The 21,946-nt window shown below is 53.4% G+C and overlaps 1 protein-coding gene across 4 annotated transcripts; it reads right to left on the bottom strand.

Moving 5' to 3' along the window:
• Positions 1-1,136: 1,136 nt before the first annotated feature.
• Positions 1,137-21,418, bottom strand: Nr4a1 (nuclear receptor subfamily 4 group A member 1). 4 transcript variants are annotated; one of them, XM_034516919.2, is made up of 8 exons: positions 21,281-21,418; positions 17,348-17,458; positions 4,982-5,865; positions 4,074-4,203; positions 3,638-3,789; positions 3,003-3,205; positions 2,736-2,914; positions 1,137-1,939 (listed from the first exon to the last, which is right to left on the bottom strand). In XM_034516919.2, exons 3-8 carry the CDS (start codon positions 5,861-5,863, stop codon positions 1,683-1,685), a joined length of 1,803 nt encoding a protein of 600 aa, XP_034372810.1. In that variant the 5' UTR covers positions 5,864-5,865; positions 17,348-17,458; positions 21,281-21,418; the 3' UTR covers positions 1,137-1,682. The 4 variants fall into 4 exon arrangements, with proteins under 4 accessions (XP_034372810.1, XP_076768241.1, XP_076768242.1 ...); XM_076912126.1 differs by lacking the exon at positions 21,281-21,418 and adding an exon at positions 20,983-21,152; XM_076912127.1 differs by lacking the exons at positions 17,348-17,458; positions 21,281-21,418 and adding an exon at positions 15,232-15,409.
• Positions 21,419-21,946: the final 528 nt, after the last annotated feature.

Below are 21,946 nucleotides of genomic sequence, written 5' to 3'. Positions count from 1 at the left end.
TTTTGGTTTTTTGAGACAGGGTTTCTCTGCGTAGCCTTGGCTGTCCAGGAACTCACTGTAGACCAGGCTGGCCTCGAACTCAGAAATCCACCTGCCTTTGCCGCCCAAGTGCTGGGATTAAAGGCAGGTGCCACCACTGCCCGGCTCTATTTCTCTTTCTTACAAATGTACAAACCAAGAAGTGAGAGACCTTGGGGTCTGGCCTATGGTAGAGTACTGCTTGCTAGACATCTGTGAGGCCCCAGCATCACCCCCTCCCACTCCACGACCCCAAAATAAAATGGGGTGAGGGGGCTCAGGAGGTGAAAGTGTTTATCGCTAAGCTGGACGATCTAACTTCTATCTCAAGGTGAAAGGACAGACGTGATTGTGATTCTACAACTTGTCTTTCAACTTCCACACGCACGCTACGGCATGTGTGCACTCACATATACCCATGTATGCACACATGTACTCCAACCTTTTTTTTCAAGACAGGGTTTCTACGTGTAGCCCTGTCTATCCTGGAACTCGACTCATAGATCAGGCTAGCCACAAACTCAGAGATGTGCCTGCCTCTGCCTCCCAAATGCTGGGATTAAACATGTGTACCACTGTGTCCATCTAAAACTTTGGGCATTTTTTTTTTCTTAACGAATAAATATTTTTTAAAATACTTAAAAAGTAGCTCAAATCATAAGTTGTCCTTTATTTATCCCAGGGTCAGAAGGGTAAGAGACAGACCTGAGACCTGAGGCCAGGTCTATCTTGCTGCTTTAATCCCTGGGTTAGCAGCTGTCCACTGAGGGCCCAGCAGCCAGCAGTCACCAGAGGCTTCCGACATTAGGAACTAGTTCCAGATGCAGGTGTAGGATGAACATCTATAATACCAACACTCAGGAATTATATGGGAGGACTGACAGCACGTCTACATCATCTGTGCACCATAGTGAGATGTGTGTTAGTGTGAGAAGGGAAAGCTAGTCCCACCATCTCCTTAATGGCTGCATGAAACAGGGCTCCATCGTGACCTGCCACCTACAGGTGAATAACCGAGGCTGACCAGATCACTGGCGACAGCTAAGATTTGCCCACGGATATTGATCTCTCTTATATAATCATGGCAGACTGTCTAGTGATGTCAGAGAAAAACTCAATTTCAGCTACATGTCTATTTTTTATTCAATATATTAAATATATTAATCAGAAAAGTCACATCCTATAAATCCAGGAAAAATACACAAATATAAATCAGAATCTGTCAATCGCCTTCTTGAGTGACAGTTATGTACACATGGAAGGAGAGCGGAAGAGATCTCAAGATGGAGGCTCGAAAGGCTTAGCCCAGCTAGTGGGGGCCCCAACACTTCCTCCCAACCCCCACCTCACCCTCTTCCTTTCTGTATTTACAGTAGCGACAGCTTATTTACAACAGAGTGGTATGTGTTAAAAATGATTTATCTTACAAAAACACACGGAGGCCAGGACTGAGCTGGAGGGGTAAGACAAATAGTGGGGTCACCCCCGTGAATACACACCCTCCCCCAGGTCTTGAGCTCCTTGTCCATCTTCTGGAGTGAGGAGGTACATCAGTCTTAGCTCAAAACAAGCTGGGAGTGAGGTGGTCTGGGGGTCCGTGGGCTTAAAGGCACATGGGTGACAGAAGAGCTTGCACATGTGTGCACACGCATTCAGGGCAGGAGTCAGAAAGACAACGTGTCCATAAAGATCTTGTCCACAATAGGCGGAGGGGGCACCAAGTCCTCCAGCTTGAGGCAAAAGATGCGCTGCAGGCCTTGGGTGCACAGGGTCCGAAGCTCAGGCAGTTTGCCCAGCAGACGTGACAGGCAGCTGGCCGGCTGTGGGTCTCCTGCCACGGTAGCCATGTGCTCCTTCAGACAGCTAGCAATGCGGTTCTGCAGCTCCTCTACCCGCCGAGGGTCCTGGAGCCCGTGTCGATCTGCAGCAGGGAAAGTAGAGTTAGTCACTCAGTTGACCCCCTCTCCCTCACAAGCTCCCCCAACCCTTTAGCATGTCCCACAGGAACCCATTTTCCAGACTGGCCAATCTTTGAAACCAGTGAATGGCTGGCCGAGGTTCAGACAAACAGCATAAAACCCTGATCCAGGTTTTCTAGGGAGTCTCACAGGAGTGACTTAGGGCTACCACCAGGGAGAGCTGGGTATAGACCTCACTAACCACCCCTTCAAGCTCCAGCTGTTCTGGTCTTGTTCTATTCAGGAGGGTCCCCTAAGAAATTTAAGTGGGAATGGGGGCAGAAGCAAAAGGTACCCAGAAACCTCTACATTTAACACCAGAGTCATACCCTGTGATGTGCACACTAAAGTCCATGACAAGAACACCACTGTGGCTGGCAGAGTGGCTGCCTTTTACAGAGACAATAAGGAGGGAGCCTAAGAGACCTGAAGCCAGTTCCGTTTCTGGACCATGGTGCTGGCTATCCAAGAGCAGAATGTGAAAAACTCATGCGTGCACTTTCCTGTGTCTTAAGAGGTTGACAGGAAGGTTTTAAAACAAACCGAAACCCTAAGCTAGATGTCCAGCACCTATAGGCGTACCCCAAGGAGTCGGGTCATTCAGAGGCTGATTAAAGCTTTAGGGGTGAATAGAGCTAAATCCCTTTGCAGGTCCTAAAATCCCAATGTTGCAGGCACTCTAGGGGCCCCCAAAGTGTTAGATGCTACCTACCCAATGGTCCTGCAACCCATGGGCCCAGTCTGGTACCTGCCACTCACCAGTGATGAGGACCAGAGCAGACAAGCAGGCAAAGGCAGGGACATCAACACCCAAGCTGTGCAGTGACCGTGAGAAGGCTAGAATGTTGTCAATCCAGTCGCCGAACCCACGGGCACACTGTAACCGGTGTAGCACCAGGCCTGAGCAGAAGATGAGTTTCCCCTCACCGGGCTTAGATCTGGCAGGAGGGAGAGAACAGTCAGTACTCACGGTGCGGACAGGCTGGGGCAGCAGGGATAGGGCCAGGAGAATGGTGGGCAGCTTACCGGTAGGCCAGGCGGAGGATGAAGAGCTCCAGGAAGGCGGACTCTAGCAGCAGGTCTTGGTCTCCTGGGGAAAGCTCAACGAAGCCAGGAATCTTTTCTGCCCACTTTCGGATAACGTCCAGGGAACCAGAAAGCAAGTCATAAAACTGTTGCACATCACCGGCATCTTCCTTCCCAAAGCGGGGCAGCACCAGTTCCTGGAACTGAAAGGAATTAAGTTAAGTTCCACAGCAGGGCCTGCACCAGCTGCACCACACAGCTGTGTCACACACTGGATCCACAGCAGGGCCTGCACCAGCCGTACCACACAGCTGTGTCACACACTGTATCTACAGCAGGGCCTGCACCAGCTGCACCACAGAGCTTCATGCACTGGAACACCAGATCCAGGAGTGCAAAAGATTCCCAGACTAGGCACATGTGCTTGTCAATTTCCACAGGGAAACACAGGGCTATGGCAGCTATTTGTAATTGTCTCCCCGACCCCACGCCCACTTCAGTGCATTTCTCCAACTAGCCAGCGCTAAGGGGATCCTTGCTTCCTGATGTTGCCCTGGAGGGAGAGCCTTTCCTAACAGGCACAAAGGCACTGCCTATGTTCTTAGGGCAAGGTGGATGGGCGGGCAAGACCTCACCTTGGAATAGTCCAACTTGGCAGTGCTGGGCCCGGAGTCCAAGTGTGCCCGGATGAGGGAAGTGAGGAGATTGGTAGGAGATGCATCTGGGGGCTGCTTGGGTTTGGAAGGTAGCCGGCCTCGCCGCCCCTTTAGACTGTCTGTCCGGACAACTGCAGAGAAACAGGGAGTATTGAGAAAGGAGATGAAGGGACCTTCAAAGGGGGGGGGCGTGCTTCAGTGCATACTATACACCCCACTTCTGAGAAGTCAGAGACAGGGAACCCAGACCATGGCCCTTCCCACCCCACCCTTCCCAGAAAGCAGGTGGAAGCTGCACCTACTTTTAGGGGCTGGAGTCTAGAGGAAGAAGTGGGAATTAGGCACAGATCCTGGTGAGCCCGGCTGTCCCACCCCATCAGGTCGCCTATGCCGAGGGCACCATCTTGCCACCCACCTTCCTTCACCATGCCCACAGCCAGGCACTTCTGGAAGCGACAGAACTGGCAGCGATTCCGGCGCCTCTTGTCCACAGGGCAGTCCTTGTTTGCCAGGCAGATGTACTTGGCACTTTTCTGTACTGTGCGCTGGAGAGGGGGGGACACGGAACAGGCTGTCAGAGCATGGGATTGGGGGGGGGGAGAGCCCAGGGGAGGGGACCGTCCAGATCCTGTGGCTGATGCAGACAAAAGCGCTCTGTTCATAGCTATTTTCCTAACATTTGGGTGTAGGGGAGGGAGAAATGGAGGGCCAGAGCAGGGAGAGAAGTCTAGGAGACACTGGAGGAGGTTTCTACCTCAAAGGGAAGATCCCACAACCCAAGACCAGGGGCTGGGAACTCCCAAGGCTGTCCAGACACCTGTTCTAACAGGTGTCTTTGTGTGTCCACCTGCCCATTCCTGGGGCACAGAGGAGAGAGCTAAGAGGGTGGAGGTAGGAGGGGAAGCCAAGCAGGCAACCCAGCTCTGGGACAAACACACAGCCTGTTCCCAAGTCCACCCCCAGCAAGAACCAAACCCTCTGCCTGTGTCCTTTCATCCAGTGCCAGGAGCACAAGTGCCTGTGGCCCCCTCGCCCCCAGGATGGGGGTGGGGGGAACCAGAGGCTGCCCACTAGATTTTCTGTTCCTGAGCACCACTGAAGGCCACACACACCTTCTGCCCCCTTCCCCAGCTTCCTGCGCCCTAGAGGGCTGTGTGCCCTGCTGAATAAAGGGTCCCAGCCCCTAAGATGGCATGCCTGTCCCCTCCAGCAGGACAGAACCAGCTGGGAAGAAACCTCAAGGGAGGTCACTACAGATCCCAGTGGATGATCCAACCCATCCCTACTCCCAACAGGATGTAGTCACCCAGAACAGCAAAATACCTTGAAGAAGCCTTTGCATCCCTCGCAGGTGCGGACACCATAATGCTGGCATGAAGCGTTGTCTCCACAGACAGCACAGCGGCCCTCGCTGCCACCCGAAGCCCCACTCCGCGCCTTGGTGGATGTCACGGGTGCATCCAGAATGCCGGAAGTGTCACAGTTCGGAGAGGTGGGTGCCAAGCCCGGGAAAACAACTGGAACGGAATAGCTCTCTCCCTCCCCAAGCTGGTGGGTGGCTGATGGTGGGAACAATTTTAGGGAACTCTGGGCCAGGCTGGGGCTGGGACCAGTGGGAGGACTGAAGGAGAAGAAGGTTGGAGGTGGCGGAGGCCCAGAAGCCTTAGGCAACTGCTCTGTCCATGCCCGAAGGCCTTCGTAAGTCTGGCTGGGGGAGAAGTGGCCAAATGAACCATCCCAGGGGGAGAGCTGGGACGGCTGGAAGTTGGGTGTAGACGGTGAGGGGGCTGAGCAGGGGCTACCATAGTAATCAGAGCCACTGGAGGACAGGGTCTCATCTAATGGGCCACTCAGGGTGCCAGGGTAGCAGCCGTACACCTGGAAGTCCTCAAACTTGAAGGAGGCGGAAGCGGGAGAGGTGGCGGAGGATGAGGAAGAAGACGTGGAGGAGGCTGAGGAACAAGCTGAGGAGCATGGCTGGGTTGTCCCCGGCAGCTGGTACAAGAAGGTGTCAAACTCTCCGGTGTACCCGTCCATGAAGGTACTGAAGCTGGGCAGTGTGGCGGGTGCGGTGGGTGCTGTCTCAGGGCTGGCCAGGTCCATGGTAGGCTTGCTGAACTCAAGGGCCAGGGGGTCGCCTGTCAGGTGGTCACACGGTCCTGGGCTCGTTGCCGGTGTTCCATATTGAGCTTGGATACAGGGCATCTCTGGAGAAGGAGGAGACCCAAGGGAGGAAGGAGGAGGGTCAGTAAGGGAAGCAAGAAACATGGTAGGCCCAGGGCAGCCAGGTGGCAGGCCTACAGAACCCAAGAATCCTAATCCCACAGCGGAAGCACTCTCTCAATGAGCCACAATGCTCACAGGCAGAGACCCGGTCCAAGAGGGTTCAGTCAGAAGTCCAGCCACACCCGAGTGGGCCTGGGAACTAGGAAAGGCATCTATCCAGCAAAGTCCCTTCAGGAACAGGAGGAAGCTGTGTCCCTCCAACCCCCAGCCTCCATGTTCACAAGTTGGGGCTGGGAGAGGCAACCCACAGAGCTTCAACCCACCCCCCAGGAACAGATCTGCTGACTTTTCAACCAGTCACTTCCTGGGAATACATTCCCAGACACAGCCTGGGCTCTGTGTGCCCCTTCCTCACCTCTTCACACAGAGTCTGTGGAGACAGACATCTCCATGTAGACATCTGAGGAAATGGAGTACAATCTGAGGGTCAAGGTACAATTGTCTACCATAATAGCCTTAGGAGAAAGCAGCACCAGACAGCAACCCCACCTCACCTCTGCATGCTGATCCCACAGACACTCCAATCTTACCATCTGCAGCTATGCACCCACTCTGTACTTTCTGGGGTGTTACCAGGAGTTGTGGGGAACCAGGCCTCCTCTCCCTCCCCAGCTCCTCAATGGGTTGGGTAACATTGCTACAGACCATTAAATACCATATACTGGGGGCTGGAGAAATTGCTCAGTGAAGAGTATATACTGCTTGCTCTGCCACAGTACCTAAATTCAGTCCCCAGCACCTATATGAGGTGGCTCACAACCATCTGTAACTCCAACTCCAGGACATCTGATGTCTCTATCCTTATAGGATACCCATACTCGTGTGCACACACAGAGTCACATATAAATGCAACTAAAAACAATTAAAAATTCAAAAATAAAACCTTAAGTACCATATTTTGAACTGAGCAGGAAGATCCAGAAAGAAATCTCTGGACAGGAGAAAGGACAGCTCTCAAAAGGGACTTCTCAGCTAAAAGGGACTTCTCAGCTAACCCGGTCATTTATCTTTTATTTATTTTTCATGAAAACCAGTGTTTTGCCTGCAGGTATGTCTGTATGAGGGTGTCAGATCCCCCTGGGACAGGAGTGACAGACAGTTGTGAACTGCCACGTAGGTGCTCTTAGCCGCTGAGCCATCTCTCCAGCCCCTAACCTGGTCATTTTATTAAAAAAACACTCAGAACCCGGTAGTAGACACAAGCTAATTAGGCAGAGTGGAGAGGATCCCACCAGTAGATGCAGAGACAAGTTGTCCCTGCCTGTGTCCCTCTGCTAAAGCAGATGTCTGATTCCTGTAGCATCCAGGGTCTCAGCAAAAGTAACACACACACCCAAACCTGAAGCACCTGAATGACCAGAGATAGCTGGAGGACGCCCTTAAGTTCACATCTGCTCAAAAAACCTGCAGAGGAGGCTCCAGGAACTAATGTCCCTTTCCACCTCCAAGTCTGGGGTCTGCATAGTTCTAGACTTTCTAGTTGGGAAGACAAGCCACACAGGAACACAAGCTGGAGCAGAGGGTAGGGTGGTACTGGGAAAAAGATTGTCACCACTTGCTGGCCCTTGAAACCCTCTAGTGCCGGTATTTCTCCCATCCCCACCCCACCCCTGGGTGCCTGGACAGGACAGCTCCACCACTGGCTAGGCATACAATTCCCAGAAAACAGTGCCCCCCCCCCTTCCAGCCCCGCCTCCGGTGTGGCAAGTCCCTCCGGCATACAGCACCTGCGAGAAATAAATATGGCCACTTCTGCCTCTCTTTGCAAGAAGCAGCCTGGGCAGGGATGGGTTGGGGGTGGAGGAAGGAGGGTGGCAGCCAGTCAGGACTGGGCACTTGTTCCAGCTCCATTCAAATCCTGTTTCTCCACTTGGACATCCTACATCCGGATCAACCCCCACCAATCTACCCTGCTTCAGGCTGACAGTCAGCAACACAAGATACAGACCTGCACCTAGCCTCCTGACGGGGTGGGGGTGTCTCAAGGAGGAGGAAGAGGCGGGGTTGAAGGAGGGAGTGGGAGAATCCGGCTTGGGGCAGGTCCTGGCAACACCGTGGCTAGCACCTGTTAGGTGAACAAGCCTGCAGGCTGCACCCTACCTAAGAGATCGAACAGAGAGCATTGGGCTCTGCAAGCCTGTCTGGGATGACAGAAGGGTTCTCCGCTAGTCAGTACCACACCAAGACTCCATCAGAAGTAACTTCCACCCAGTCTCCCTGGTGCTGCCAGGGAAGGTGCCCCCTTCCCTGGCAGCACCAGGCTACAGCTAAAACAATCCTTCCTATGCTTCTAGATACTCTGACAACTTAATTGAACACAGCAATTACCCAGCTAATTTAGAGAGCCATTTCCTTCAGCTATCCCCCAGGTCTTCTAGCACCGTTCAGACAGAAAGTTCGGTAAGGGAATCAGAAAAGTACAGCCAATGAAGTGTTAAATAAACACTAGGGAAAGGGGCTGAAAGCCCCGGAGGGACACCCATGGAAATCCAATCTTACTTGTACTTGGATGGATCCCAGAACTCTGAAGCTCTGAGTACCTTCTCCCCGCCCCATGCTAAAACACCCCCTACCCCACAATCAACACCCAAACCCAGTGTACAGAGTGCCTCACACTGGGCATCCTAGGAGGAAACGACTCCAGGACAAGCCTCCACTACCTACTGGCACCAAGCACCTTACAGACCCTTCGTCCACTTCCTAAACCTCAAGTCCGTGCTCACCCTACTCCAAGATCTTTTAATATCAAAAATGCACCCTACACACCCCTCCTCGTAAGCCGACCCGAAAACACCCTTTCCGCCCGCGCGTACCCCATCTTTTTCATGCACCACCCCTAAAAACAGACGCACGGTCCCTGCGGGGTACCTACCCAGCCGGCTCCCGCTCCCCGTGGCCGGGACCAGCGACCCAGTCTCAGCCTGGTCCCGCGTGCGCTCCGCAGTCCTTCTCGCACACTCCCCCAACTTTCGCAGCCTCCTGCACTGGGGCTCCCCTGGCGAGCCCGACCCACCTCTTAAGCGCTCCGTGACGCATGGAGAGGGGCGGGGGCGCCACTGACGCACATGGCCCGGCGAGCTTTGGCCATACAAGGGCGCGGGGGGCGGCGCGGTTCCGGCGGGAGGCGGCCAGGAGGAGGCGCGGGGACGGGGAGCCCGAGGGGGCGGGGCGAAGAGGGGGGGCCTGGAATGTCTGCGCGCGTGACGCACGCGGGGTTCCATTGACGCAGGGAGCGCGGATTGTTTGATCTATAAATAGTTTTCCTCTCGCCCGCCGCGCCAGCTAAATATAGCAGCTTCCAGACCCACTAGGCTCCCCAAGCCGGACCCGGGATCGGGTCCTGGGGTCCGAAATAACCGACCAGGAGGAGGGGGTGTTGTAAAGCCGCGCCCGCAGGGCTTCCCCAGAACAAGATCTCCTCCCCTCCAGTTGCTCCCGGTGTCAACAGCGCCCTCTCCCTCTTACCCACCCCAACCCCAGGCCCTGCTCCGCCTTTGTCCATTTCCCAGTCTGTCCTGGACACCTAGTGTGTCACTCTCTGCCACTCTAGGCAGCCAGGGCAGTTCAGGGCTGAGGCAAGCAATTCTGGGACACACCCAGAATATGGGAGGTGGGCTGGGCCCGTGCCTCAGCCTTGGCAATGTGCACTTGATGTGTCTCGCCTAGCACGGTCTCTAATCCCAGGAATGGCAGTTAGAACCCCAGCTTCGCTCCTGGCGACGGGTGATCTGGCCTTCAAAGTCCCTTCCGAAAGGGCATGGCTTTGCCAGGCTTGGTCCACGGGCTCTGCTCCACACTGATGCTGGTTTCTCAGCGGTGGCCTCCCTAACCCCTCACAGGATGGATGCACCCTAGTTGAGAAATTGCCGAATTTCAGAACCGGGTGGAGCCTGAGAAATCTTTCCAAACTCATGCCAACTCTTCCCCATTTTATAAATAGATTCAGAGACATAATGGCACTTGTTCAAGGTCACTAAGCTAGGTAGTAGCACACAGGGGTCTAGAACCCAGGACCATGCCACAATCTCCAAGAAGCCCCTTTCACACTCTCCTGTCAATTCCCTGGTCCCAGTCCCTGATGGGGACCACCTGCCTCCCCACTACCTGCTCCAGCAGTGAAGAGAGCAGCTGTAACCAGTTACTGCTTTCAGGGAAGGGCCCAGCCATGGCTGTACTCAAAGTACAGACCAGCCTGCAGCCACCTGGAGCTATCACCCTGCAGGTCACATCTCCATCCCAGTCTAAACTTATGGAACCCTCGTTTGCTAGCAAGGTAAGAGAAAGAAAGGGGTGTGGAGAAATCGTTCAGTGGTTAACTTTCCCCACCAGGAATTCTCTTTGCAGTTTCTTTGCCCTCCCCCACCCCTCTGCTGTCAACCACAACCAACACCAGCCCACCAATGCAGCAGCCTAACAGAGACTATCCAATGATCTCCTATTCTGGCTATAACCGGTTTTTAAAAAACGGGCTGAGGGTGTAGCTCAATGGTAGAGTGCCTGCCTAGCTTTTGTAACCTGGAGTCCATCCCAGCACCACAAAAGACCTCCGTAACCGGCTTGTTACTCCTTTCTAATTGCTGTCCCCTGCATCTGGAGCAGCTTTCATACATTGCTGGTATCATTCAGTGATATGTTCAGAAGTTACCAGAACCCCCAAGCTAACGTGTAGTCTTGCTGCGATTGAGTCCACAGCTCTTGGCTTTCCCAAGCCACGAGAACATAAAGTCACCTAGGAGAAAATGCAGTGTGGACAGGAGGATGCCAACTGGAGCCATCATGGACCTTTCCTTCCCACCCCCACCCCCCATCATCCGTAGTTGGATTTTTCTTTCCTTGGGCCTTTGCACAAAATAAGCTTGGGCTTTTGTTTAAATATGGAAGCCACCACCATCGAAGACAGGACCCAGGGGTTCCATGAGGAGCGACATCTTTGCTCTAAAGGACATGTAATTTTAGCCCTGGTTATGTCACATCTGGCTCCCCACTTTATTTCTCCACCCAGCCCCAGATGCTTCTACTCCCAAAATGTTTTGTTTTTTTTTTTTTTTTAATATGCCAGCAAGACAAGCCAAAAGGGTTCTTCCCTCCAGCAGAAGCAGGTGCACATCCTGTCTTCAGCAGAGTGTTCTGAATCCTAGGCTTAGCCATCCTGAGTTCGAGTGTTATCCTCCCTTCCCACCATTTTGCCTTTGCAAAAAGTGGCACAGACCACCCCAAGGGAGAAGCTGACAGGTAAACAGCAGAGGACTCGTTGTAGACAACCCAAGAGCATACTCTCACCCAGACCAACCCCCTTGAACCACAACACATCGCAGAGGCTGCCTTCTTGCTGCCTCAAAGCCAGAGGGAGACAAGGAACAGAGGTGGCTGCTACCAGGAAGTGTGATGCTACACTCTACCATCAATACAGAGAAAGAGATTCTCTGTGGGAATATAGCTAGGGCCACTCATACAGGCACCAGTGTGGAGCATGGATCCTAGCACAGACAGAAGAAAGGCAAAAAGGACTTGGGGACATCCCAGACTTCATCCCTGTGGGCCTCATCCCTGTGGGCCAGAGGCTGTCCAAGAACACTAGCCCAGGGCTCTGCAAGGTAGAAGCAGGTATATAATTGATGCAAGCTTTGAAAGACCTAGAGCAAACCTTGTCCTAGACTGGGCAGAAGCCTGTCAATGGACCACCAAGTCCTGCTCTTAAGACTCAAACCAGGGCCGGGCAGTGGTGGCGCACACCTTTAATCCCAGCACTTGGGAGGCAGAGGCAGGCAGATTTCTGAGTTCGAGGCCAGCCTGGTCTACTGAGTGAGTTCCAGGACAGCCAGGGTTACACAAAGAAACCCTGTCTTGAAAAAACAAAACAAAACAAAAAAGGTTCAAACCAGGTTCAACTACTCACTGCAGGGGGTGAAAGGAGAATGAATAATTCTGGGAGCTGTGTCCAAAACTAGAGGTGAACGCCAGAAACCCACCAAGGTCAGGGAGAAGAACTAACAAACTGCAGATACAAACCAGTGCTATCCAGTCAGGCCCCACACCAGGACCCAGCCTACCTACCAGTGCACCCTCAGTAAGGTACTTCAGCTGAATCCTGTCCTGTCTGCAGTGCAAAGTCAGCCACAGGCCTACCCTCCAGCCTCCTTCCCTCTACTGGAATCATGACTGGCCTCCTTCAGTTTCTGGGCTCCCTGATTCCTAAGAAGCCCTTTCTCACTGGTATGGAGAGGAACGCCCAGAAGCAAGATACCAACAAAGGGTCAAACTTGGTGCCAAGATACCATGCTTGAATTCACCCATTCAGCCCTCTTCCTGCCCACTCTGAGCTTAAAATTACAACCTGCATCTTATAAACACATCCTCTAACTCCCGTTTCACGCTGACCCTGTTGCTTTGTCCCCAGTGGGTGTAAATACAACTGCAGAGGCAGATCAGACCACAGTGTGTTACAGGCGTTTCTGGGGGAGCCTTGGGTGGGGCTGTTCCTGATGTGGATGACTGGAACGCTAGAGCCTCACGTGTGCTGGCTCCAGGTTGGTCATCAGACTACATCCCAAGCTCTTAACCTATGACAACGGTTCTCAACCTGTAGGTCATGACCCACTGGAGGGGTCAAACAACTCTTTCACAGAGGTCACTAAAGACCACCTGAAAACATGAATATTTACATTATGATTCAAAACTGGCAAAATTACAGTTATGAAGTAGCATCAAAAGTAACTTTATGGTTGGGGGACACCACAACATGAGGTATTAAAAGGTTGCAGTGTCAGGAAGCCGCTGACCTAAGTGGATGCAGATGTAGCTGGACTTGACTGAATTCAAATTCTTTCAAGTATACATTTCTGAAATCAGAGTAGCTGTTTCTCAGTATACATCTGTCCTATCAACAGTTACTCAGAACAGGGAGACAGGAGGAGCTGCAACATGACATAAGAAAAACATGGCGGCATACCTCTGTAGTCCTAGCACTGAGGCAGGAGGACCACTGAAAGTTCAGGGGCAACCTGAAACACATACTCAGACTCAGTCTCAGAAAACGGGGTTTAGGGAGAGCCCAGGATGATAGGGATTACAGTCTCAAGACGCATAAAAGCTTTACTGCAGAAGGATCCTGTGTGTGCCGCTCGTTCCTGCTGGCGGGAGGTTGCGCGGGCCACAGACCCACTCCCAACTATGTGTGAGGAGCACGAGGGTAGTGTACTGTCTCCCCTTCCTGCAGAAAGTCTTTTCTGTTATAGCCTCCACTCTTCAACAGTAAGTAGCCTGAGCTAGCAATCTCCACTATCATTCCTCTGCAGAGTTGGGTAAACATGGAATAGGGGAAGTGGACTCACACAGCCCTTTCCCACGATGCCTCTTGGGCTGGGTCCCATCCTGTAAAGCAGAGGACAGGAACCTCCCTCCTTTTACTAAGAGGTGTCCCCACCCACAACCCCCAATGCTCTTCCCATGGGGTGGGTCAAGGGAGTAAGCCTGGTTTCCTCCACTGAGAAGTAGCCTGGGGAGCTTCCCCTGCTCAGCCCCAGAGCCTGCAGCCAGCCCTGACCAGGCCACTTCCGCTTCCTGCCCTGGCAGTGGGCATGAGGATTTGTGTTGTGGGCAGGGAAGTGCTACCTGCTGCCTCAGGGGTTTCCCAGGGCAGCTCTGGGAACCCAGGTAAAGGGTCAAGACCAGGTCTCCAGGCCTGATTTCCTGGTCCTTCTTCAGGCCCTGCAATGATCATATATTTTTACGTACCCCCCGCCTCAAAAAAACAGGTTTCCCAGTTTGAGTTCCCAAGTTAGCCCATGAGCCCTGTACACACACACCCCTCCCTCAATACAGGCAAGCTGAGGAAGAGCTATCACAGGTATCTTGCTCCAGGCTAGCCTATCTCTACATAGTGAAACCTGGCCAGGTCCCATGGCCCCCTAGGGAGACCCTAAGTTCCACAGTGGGGAGTTCAGTTCACTAAGGGGAGAGAAAGCTAAACCCCTGAACGGAGCGCTTAGATCTGGATGCCAGGAACTGGCAGCAGAAACCTGAGAGTGGCAAGGGACAGGCAGGGACAGACCAGGGACCAGGGTTACATTCTCCCTGTCTGAGACCTGAACAGTAACCCCATCCCCTCTGAGGGGCTGGGTGAGAGAAAGCAGGAGCAGTTCAACAGTTCTACCCAAAAGCTCTCTCTGCAGAAAGTGCTCCATTAATACGGGGGTGTTATTACTAAAGGAAGTCTGCATAGCTGCAGGAGCTACCTTCAGTCCAGTGATTTTTTTTTTTTTTTTTTTTTGCACCCCATCTATCTTCCAGGCAGAAGAAACCAATACACAGCATATAGGAATAAGATCAGACCTTAAGAGGAACTGGCAGGTAGAGCAGGAAGACACAGAAGAGTTCCAAGTTCTCTGGGAAAGGCTACCTCATTTCTCCCTCCTCACAAGCTCTTTGGGTGCATCTCTACTGGCCAGTTCTCCGACTCGGAGGGTCTTCCACTACCTGACAGAACACCCACACCCACCAAATTTCCTTAGCCCTGCCCTAGGCTTCCCCACCCAACCTCCTCAGCACAAAGTCAAATTCCAAAATAAAACCTCCCCAATAAGGAACCTCAGCCGGAAGACAGCCACACTTTCCTATTGTTAAAGTATTTTTAGTGGCAGGCTCTGGATTCAGTTAGAGACTCATGTTCGGAAAGGGGAAACTTTTTTTTTTTTTTTAAAAAGAACGGAGGAGGGGAGCATAGGAGCCTCCCACGAAAGAGGCTGCCTCTGGCCCAGGTCCCGGGGAGCATGTTTGAGGCAAGCCGGCTTCACTACAACCCTGCTTCTCGGCACCCAAAGCACCTGGGACAGACAGAAAGGAGAGCAGACAAGAGGATTAGCAAGATGTCTAAGGGCAGCCCAGTCGCAGGCTCCTACAGGACAGGGAGCCTGGGGCACTACTCAGAGAGCAACCTTGAGATAAGCAAATAGACACCCAGCTCGCTGCTTTCTTCCTCTGCTTGAGCAACCTGGAGGCCTCCACCAGCCCGTAAAGGCAATCTGTGGGCAGCGTCTGAGGAAAGAGGACAAATCTGTTCCCACGTCCTCATCAGTCCCAAGGCTGACTTCCACGGTGCGGCCAGGATACATTCTCTGTTTACAGGACTCCCTACCAACCTTCTCTTCCTCTCCTTTCCCCTCCCCTCAAAGCCAGAGGATCTAGCCTGCCACTCACAGTACAGAACATCTGGTAGGATGGACAGAATGGGGGAAAACAGCTTTTTTTTTTTTTTTTGTGCCTCAGTATCTCCCAGTCCCCAAACTTACCAGTGTGTATCCTCACAGACCCAGGGGGCAAAAGAGGAATCCAGGGTTAGTGCAGGGGGGGGGGGTTAGGGGGTCTTTCCACAGCCTCAAAGAACCCAGTGGGGAGCTGTGACAGCTGGCCAGCCTGTTCTTCCCAGCTGAGACCATGCATTAGCTGAGCAGACTCTGGATGGGAACTGTCCCCAAGCCAGTGTGTCCTCTTCTGTTTATATAGCAGAAACCAGAGCCGGCCTCTGGGGACCGGGAGAGCCGCCTCAAGGCTCTCTTGGCTAGGGCCTGACTTTGGCCCAGGTCAGCAAGAGCCCAAAATAGTCAGCTGACGGGAGCCCCAGAGTGAGCATGACCCTGGGCCTGTGCCCAGGCCTGGCAAACAGGTGCCCACGTCACAAGACTTGCAGCTCTAACACTCACGGGGCCCTGGCTGGCAGCCCCTTAGGGTGGCATTGGCAATATATTTGACATGGGAATTCCACCCAGTCATATCACCCAGACAACAGAGCAAACCCAAATGCTGCCCCCAATGGGAAGGCTGGGTCTTCAGGAAGCCAGGAGTGGGCTGGGGATAGAGACATAGGTCAAGAGGAGGGAGACACCTGGTCACTGCTGTCATCACAACTCACGTGCTCCCTACGTCCAGATCTCCGCTGACCAGGGCCACCTGACCCTTCCACTTACAGTAATTCTCCCTGTCCTCAACCCAAGTTGGTGTTATGGACCCCGCTGCCAGCAAGAAGCTGGCTCCCAGGTATACTCAGCCCAGCTCCCAGGAGCCCGGGTTCCCAGGCCTCTCCTGCTTTCCTGCAGGCTGAGTGCACACTGTCTTTCCTAGTCTAGCTACCTTCATGAGACTGCACGCTAATCGCCAGCTCCATAGGGCTGAAGACACTGAGAGAGACCATGAGCGGTCTTACAATCACCTAGAACAGTAGTTCTCAACCTGTGGGTGGAGACCCCCTTTGGAGGCAGAATAACCTTTTCCTGGGAGTCGCCTAGGAGCATCAGAAAACAGGATAGTTACATTATGATTCGTAACAGTAGCAAAATCACAGTTAAGAAGTAGCAACAAAAATTATTTTACATTACAATTTGTAACAGTAGCAAGATCACAGTTAAGAAGTAGCAACAAAATAATTGTATGGTTGAGGGTCACCACAACATGAGGAACTGTATTAAAGGGTCACACCAAAGAAGGTTGAGAGGCACTCATCTAGAGTTTCCCAAACCAAGAAATTGTTGCTTGAAGATGGCCCTATGTCCCAAAGAAAGAGGAAGAGAGCACTGGGGCCTACATCCAGAGTGCTAGACTGAATCCCAGCTCCCCTAAGCATGCTGACCAAATCTTGGGTGCTCTTAGCCCCATCCCAGCATCTCAGGGACCCTGTAAGAAAGCTCTCCCCCTCTCCTACAGATCTACCATCTGGAGAAGGATGTTCTCAGCCATCAGCCAGCCTCTGGGCTCCTTGGGAGCCCCACAGACCAGGATTCTCCATTTCAGCCCACACTGCCTCCTCCCTCCTGGTGGAACCATGAGAAGCCACTTTCCTTGTAATGCAGTAAGTAGAGGAGCAAACCAAGGACACCTTGGGTTTGGCCATAGGTCAGGGACTTCCCTTCTCAAGAATACTGGATGAACACTACCATGGTGACAGGGGTGGTCCCCATGCTTGGCAGGTATAATCCAGGACTTTCACCTCCCTGGTGCAGTACCTACACCCTGGAAACAGGCCAAGCCTCAAAGCCACATGCCCTCGCTATGCTCCCAGACCTCAGCTACCTACCCCACCCTTCAGCTTCCTGGAACCATGCACAGGCTGCCCCAAGAGCAGCTGTCACCTCACTCAGCCATGAGACCAGGACCCAGAACTTCAGCCTAAGCCGTTAAGAACATAAGGCTTCCCCGTCCCCACCCCCGCATCATCACCCCACGTCTGAAAAAAAAATCAGATGTTCCCATGCTTAGCAACCTAGCTCGCCCGCCGCCTCGCCTCGGCAGGGCTTCCCCCTTCAGCCCCCAGACCACATCCTCTCCAGGCAGCCCTGCACCCACCTCTGCCTCCATCGTACCCCACCTGCTCAAGGGCCCCAGGGGTGCACCAAGGACAGCAGCAATACTCACCACTCTGGGTTGGCCAACAGCTGTCAACACACCTTTCCCTCAGCCTTCAGGGCCCAGCAATGCAGCCAAGTTACCAGGGAGGAGCAGGGGCTGGCCTCTGTCGATGGTGGCCTACGGAAGAGTTAGCATTAGTGAAGAACAAACAACCATCAGGGACATACATGCTCCTGGAGATAATATGGCTGGGAACCAAGGAGTCAAAACTGGGGGAGGATCCAGGTCACAAGGGGGACAAGACAGTCTGGGCAATGGATTCTGAGGAACAAGAAGGTGGTTGGGAGCTATGGACAGCATGTGGGCATCTCAGAGCCAGGAAGACATCCTATCTCTGCCTGTTTCCTTCTTGCCTGAAGCCTCTGGGAATACAGGGATGTGTAGCAGAAAGAAAGTGGCCCCTGCTAGGACAGAGTATCTGTCCTTCCTTACAGGGCTCCAGCTCAGCCCTAGAGCCCAGAGGTCCCCAGAGGGCAAGACTCTATGTGAACCTCTCTGGCCTCAGGGAGCCCAGTCTTCTAACCCAAGCAAGAAGACTCTTCTGAAATCCTATGATGGGAAACCAGACCCTGAACAGGAAGTGAGGTGAAGGGTATCAGACGACCTAGGTTCCAATCTTGGCTCCAGCCCACAGTCCCTCAACTAATGAAACAGTTTCTCTCTGCTTCTTTGTCAGGAAAGAAATCACAAAGTGTAATTGATATCTCTAAAAGCTGCAGCTGCAGGCCGTTATTAGGCTTAAAACATACAGGATTTATAACAGGGTGGGAGGCACAGGCAGGAGGAGCTCTGTGAGTTCAAGGCCAGCCCAAGGCTACCTAGGGAGACCTGTCTCAGAAAACAGAACCAAGCACATATATTGCTATGTCATCATTGGGAGGTTTTAAATGAACACATGCAAAAGGTGGACCTCTTAACACAGCTGGTAATCCCAGTGTGTCGGGAGACCAAGGCAGGGGGATTACAACTGCAGGGCCTGTCTGGACTACAGGAGTTCAAGGCCACTCTGGGCAAGTCAGTGAGAACCTATCGAAAAATAGAAAGGATAGAGACAAAGGTTAAGTGCTTGCTCACCAGGGGCAAGGTCCTAGGTTCAATCCCCAGCAGAGGGAACAGGGAGAGGTGCAAGGAGGGGAGGCAGAGGTAAAACAAGAAGAAGAAAAACAGAAAAGGCTAACTCCAGATTCTGATTTCTTCCTGGACTGGGTACCTGGCTTCTGATCCAAGTAGAAGCCAGTGAGGCACCCAACCCTAACCTTTAGCTTTCCTCTAGCACTGGTCACGGCCCCTCGACCACACCTCCCCCTCCCTTCTCCATCATTCTCCCTTCCCTCTCGAGCCCAGAGAGAGCCCAGAGTAAACCAGGGCAGTGCCTTCAAGCTATTGGACCGTGTTGCAGGCCAGAGGGGTGGGAAAGGAGAAGTAGGTATTTCCACAACAGTAGGTGGAAGGACCGAGATAGGGGAAGGCCCGTGGTGGGTCACATGCTCCTGACCTCTGCCCCAAGGGCACCGGCTAAGGGATGCTCTTGTGGCTCAGATACCCAGATTTTCCCTCAACTGTGGTAGAGCATGTGCCTAGCATGCACAAAGCCCTGGGCTTGATTCTCTAGTGTCCCTCACAGCCAGAAGTGAAGGCCAGGTGGGCGAAGTGCAGGACAGGGAAGCCTAACAGAAAAGCTGAGGCACCTGTAGCCAGGAACAGAAGGCAAGCAGGAGTCAAACCCACCACCCAGAGGGAGTGTGCCATCGTCCTCCTGTGCACCAGGAACCGGACAAACACTGCCTGTCATCACAAGGTGGACTGACACCCCCCTCTGCCCCCACAGGGGCCAGAGCCTAACACCTTGTCCTCAGAAAGTGACTGACAGCTCTGAAGAACAAGTGTCTTATCCCATCACCTGTCCCTAGATCAAAACTCCCTCCTAACAGTCACATGCTCGGCATTCCTGAACTACTGTGAGCAAGGCAGTGTGCCCAGGACAGGGGAAGACCTGGGAGCCCTTGGGATCTTGAGCAAGCCAACACTGGGGCCCAGCTGCAAATGGGACTGCACCAGTTGCTGTGTAGAGGGTAAACCCAAGGCTGAGGCGACTCAAAAGAGGGAAGGTGGCCTCTAAAAGGGGGGTGTACATCCACTAACTTCAGTATCAGCTCCTACTGCTCGACACCCATCCCTCCCCCTAGTCACAGGAGCCTTCCTTCACCACCTACAGCCTTGGCTTTGCTTGTTCCTCATCTGTCTGTCTGTCTGTCTGTCTGCCTGCTTCCTCCCGGTGTATCAGGTTTCCATTTCATCTAACTTTCTCAAAGACCTATTCCTACCACCCCACCCCCACACTAACGTGTTTTGCTCCACCCAGGACTGACTTCCCACTTGTCTCTTGTCTAACTCCCTACTAGAAAACAACGTCTGCCTAGCAGCATGACCTTCAGTTTGAAAAAGATGGGCAGGTGCTAGGGTCTGTGGGAGTGAGGGACAAGGGTTGACCCATACAGGCCTACACTTGAGCTGGGTCAGGAAGACCAGCTAGATGAGAACAACATGCCAGCTAAGGAGCTGTCCCTGCCATCTGGGGACAGATCCAACAAAAAACAAGTCTCCCTTTTGGCTGAATCGTAATTTTGAATCAGAAAAATCTGACCCCTAGGACTAGCCAGCTCCTGCAGGGACCTGCCAGAAACCTGCTAAGCCCTTCCTAGGAAGCATTCAAGTGTTTTCTTAACAAAAATCTACACTTGCCCCAAGGCATGGACAGCAGGGCTCCTAAAGCAGTGCTGGATCTGAACACAGCTCTACAAAATAAAAGCAACAACTAAGAACTTTACTGATGGGCTGGAGAGATGGCTCAGTGGTTAAGAACACTGACTGTTCTACCAGAGGTCCTGAGTTCAATTCCCAGCAACCAACTGTAATGAGATCCAATGCACTCTTCTGGTGTGTGTGTCTAAAGACAGCGACAGTATACTCATATACATAAAATAAATAAATAGAATTTTTAAAAAGGGACTTTACTGACATCTCACCTTGCAGTGCTATAAGAAAGGGATCGTTTTTGTTATTCATTGAAAATAGTGACCAGGCCTAAACACGGTTTAAAAACTAGCAAAGCTATGTGATTAGCACCCAGACCCCCATATCTGGGAGTCTGTGGCCAGGCATCCCTTCTGTGTGGCTACTGAGCCCTGTGTAGTGGGAACCTGCCTCCATTGCATACAGCAGTCTGAGTCTGTCCTAAGGAACAGGGTGAAGCTCTGTGGCTGGGTAGTTGAGCTTCTGGGTCAGGCTTGGGGCCTGCCCTGAGTCGACAGGCTTACCTCCATCCAGCCAAGACCTCACCATTTCTTATCAGAGCTATTGACCCTTCACCGGTGTGAACCCCACAAACACCATCATCAAAAATCATGACCTTACAGCACGGTACACTATCACACTATCGTTCTTCTTAGCCCCTGCTCAGGACAAAGCTTGGCTTTCTTGTCAAGTCTTTGCCCAAGTCAGTGACCTGAACGTTCCCCTTGGAGGTGATGCCCCAGTGCATGTAGATAGAGCTCTAGGTCCATCAGTATCTTTGGACACATGTCGGGGACCTGCCTACCAGAACATACCCATTACACTAGCCCCAGACCCAGGTCACTTGCCTTGAAACCACGTCTGTCTAGTCCCTTCGGTCACTTATCAATAAACAGATGTGTCCAAGTGAGGGGGCTGAGGCATGCATCCATGCAGAACACACTGGCGCCACCGCTGTCCCCAAGCCCGAATGGATGCCTTGGCAGCGCCTCCTCATTGGGTGGCCTGGACTGCTGGCTCCTTCACACCGGGACCTGGACGAACCCAGCGCCGCCCACCCGCCCCGCCGCCCCCGGGGCGGGCAGGAGAGGACCGCATCGACCGACAGATAGGCAAATGCAAGTCCCCGCCGCCCCGGCCCCTCACCTGGCCCCGCGGGCTGCGCTCGCGTCTCCGCCCGCGCCTTCCGGGCTCGCGCCCCGCTCGGGCCCGAAGGGTTGCCCATGCCCGGTCGCCGCGCCTTCCGCTCCCGCCGCGCCGGGCGCCCCCGCCCGCGGTTCCGGCCGCGCCCGCGCCCCGCGCCCCCCGCCCCCGACTCCTCCCCCGGCGGGAGGCCGGGCGGGGACCGTGACGTGCGCCCATTGACGTCTCCGGAATCCCGGCGGCGGCGGCCGACGCAGCCTCATCAATGGGCTAAAAATAGCTGCGCCCGGAATAGCCTCGAGCGCCCCGCCCCGCGTCCCCCCGCCTCCCAAAGCTCTTTCGCCGCACACCCCGTTACATAACACGGCCAGGGTAGGGTTGCTGTTTCCAGGTGAGCCCTCTCCAACCTCCAGGACATCACCCCGACATCCAGTTCGTGAATAAATCTACCCGGGGACTTCCCCTGAACACTAGGTGGAAAAAGTGAGGCCCAGAGGGGTTCAGCTGCTACCCAAAGGCACACAGCAAGTAGGCTAGGGAGGTCAGGACCCAAGCCTACCTCTGAGCCCGTGGGTATCTCAAAGTGGCATGAGTCTCTCAGCCTGTGAGACTGTGTAACACCCCAAGAACAAAGAACAAGGTAGCAAGGTACAGGGCTTCCACGGGAGA

The sequence above is a fragment of the Arvicanthis niloticus genome, chromosome 13 (assembly GCF_011762505.2).
Source record: "Arvicanthis niloticus isolate mArvNil1 chromosome 13, mArvNil1.pat.X, whole genome shotgun sequence".
Lineage (NCBI taxonomy): Eukaryota > Metazoa > Chordata > Mammalia > Rodentia > Muridae > Arvicanthis > Arvicanthis niloticus.
Note: the sequence above shows the minus strand (reverse complement) of the source record. Positions and strands in the feature narration are given on the sequence as shown.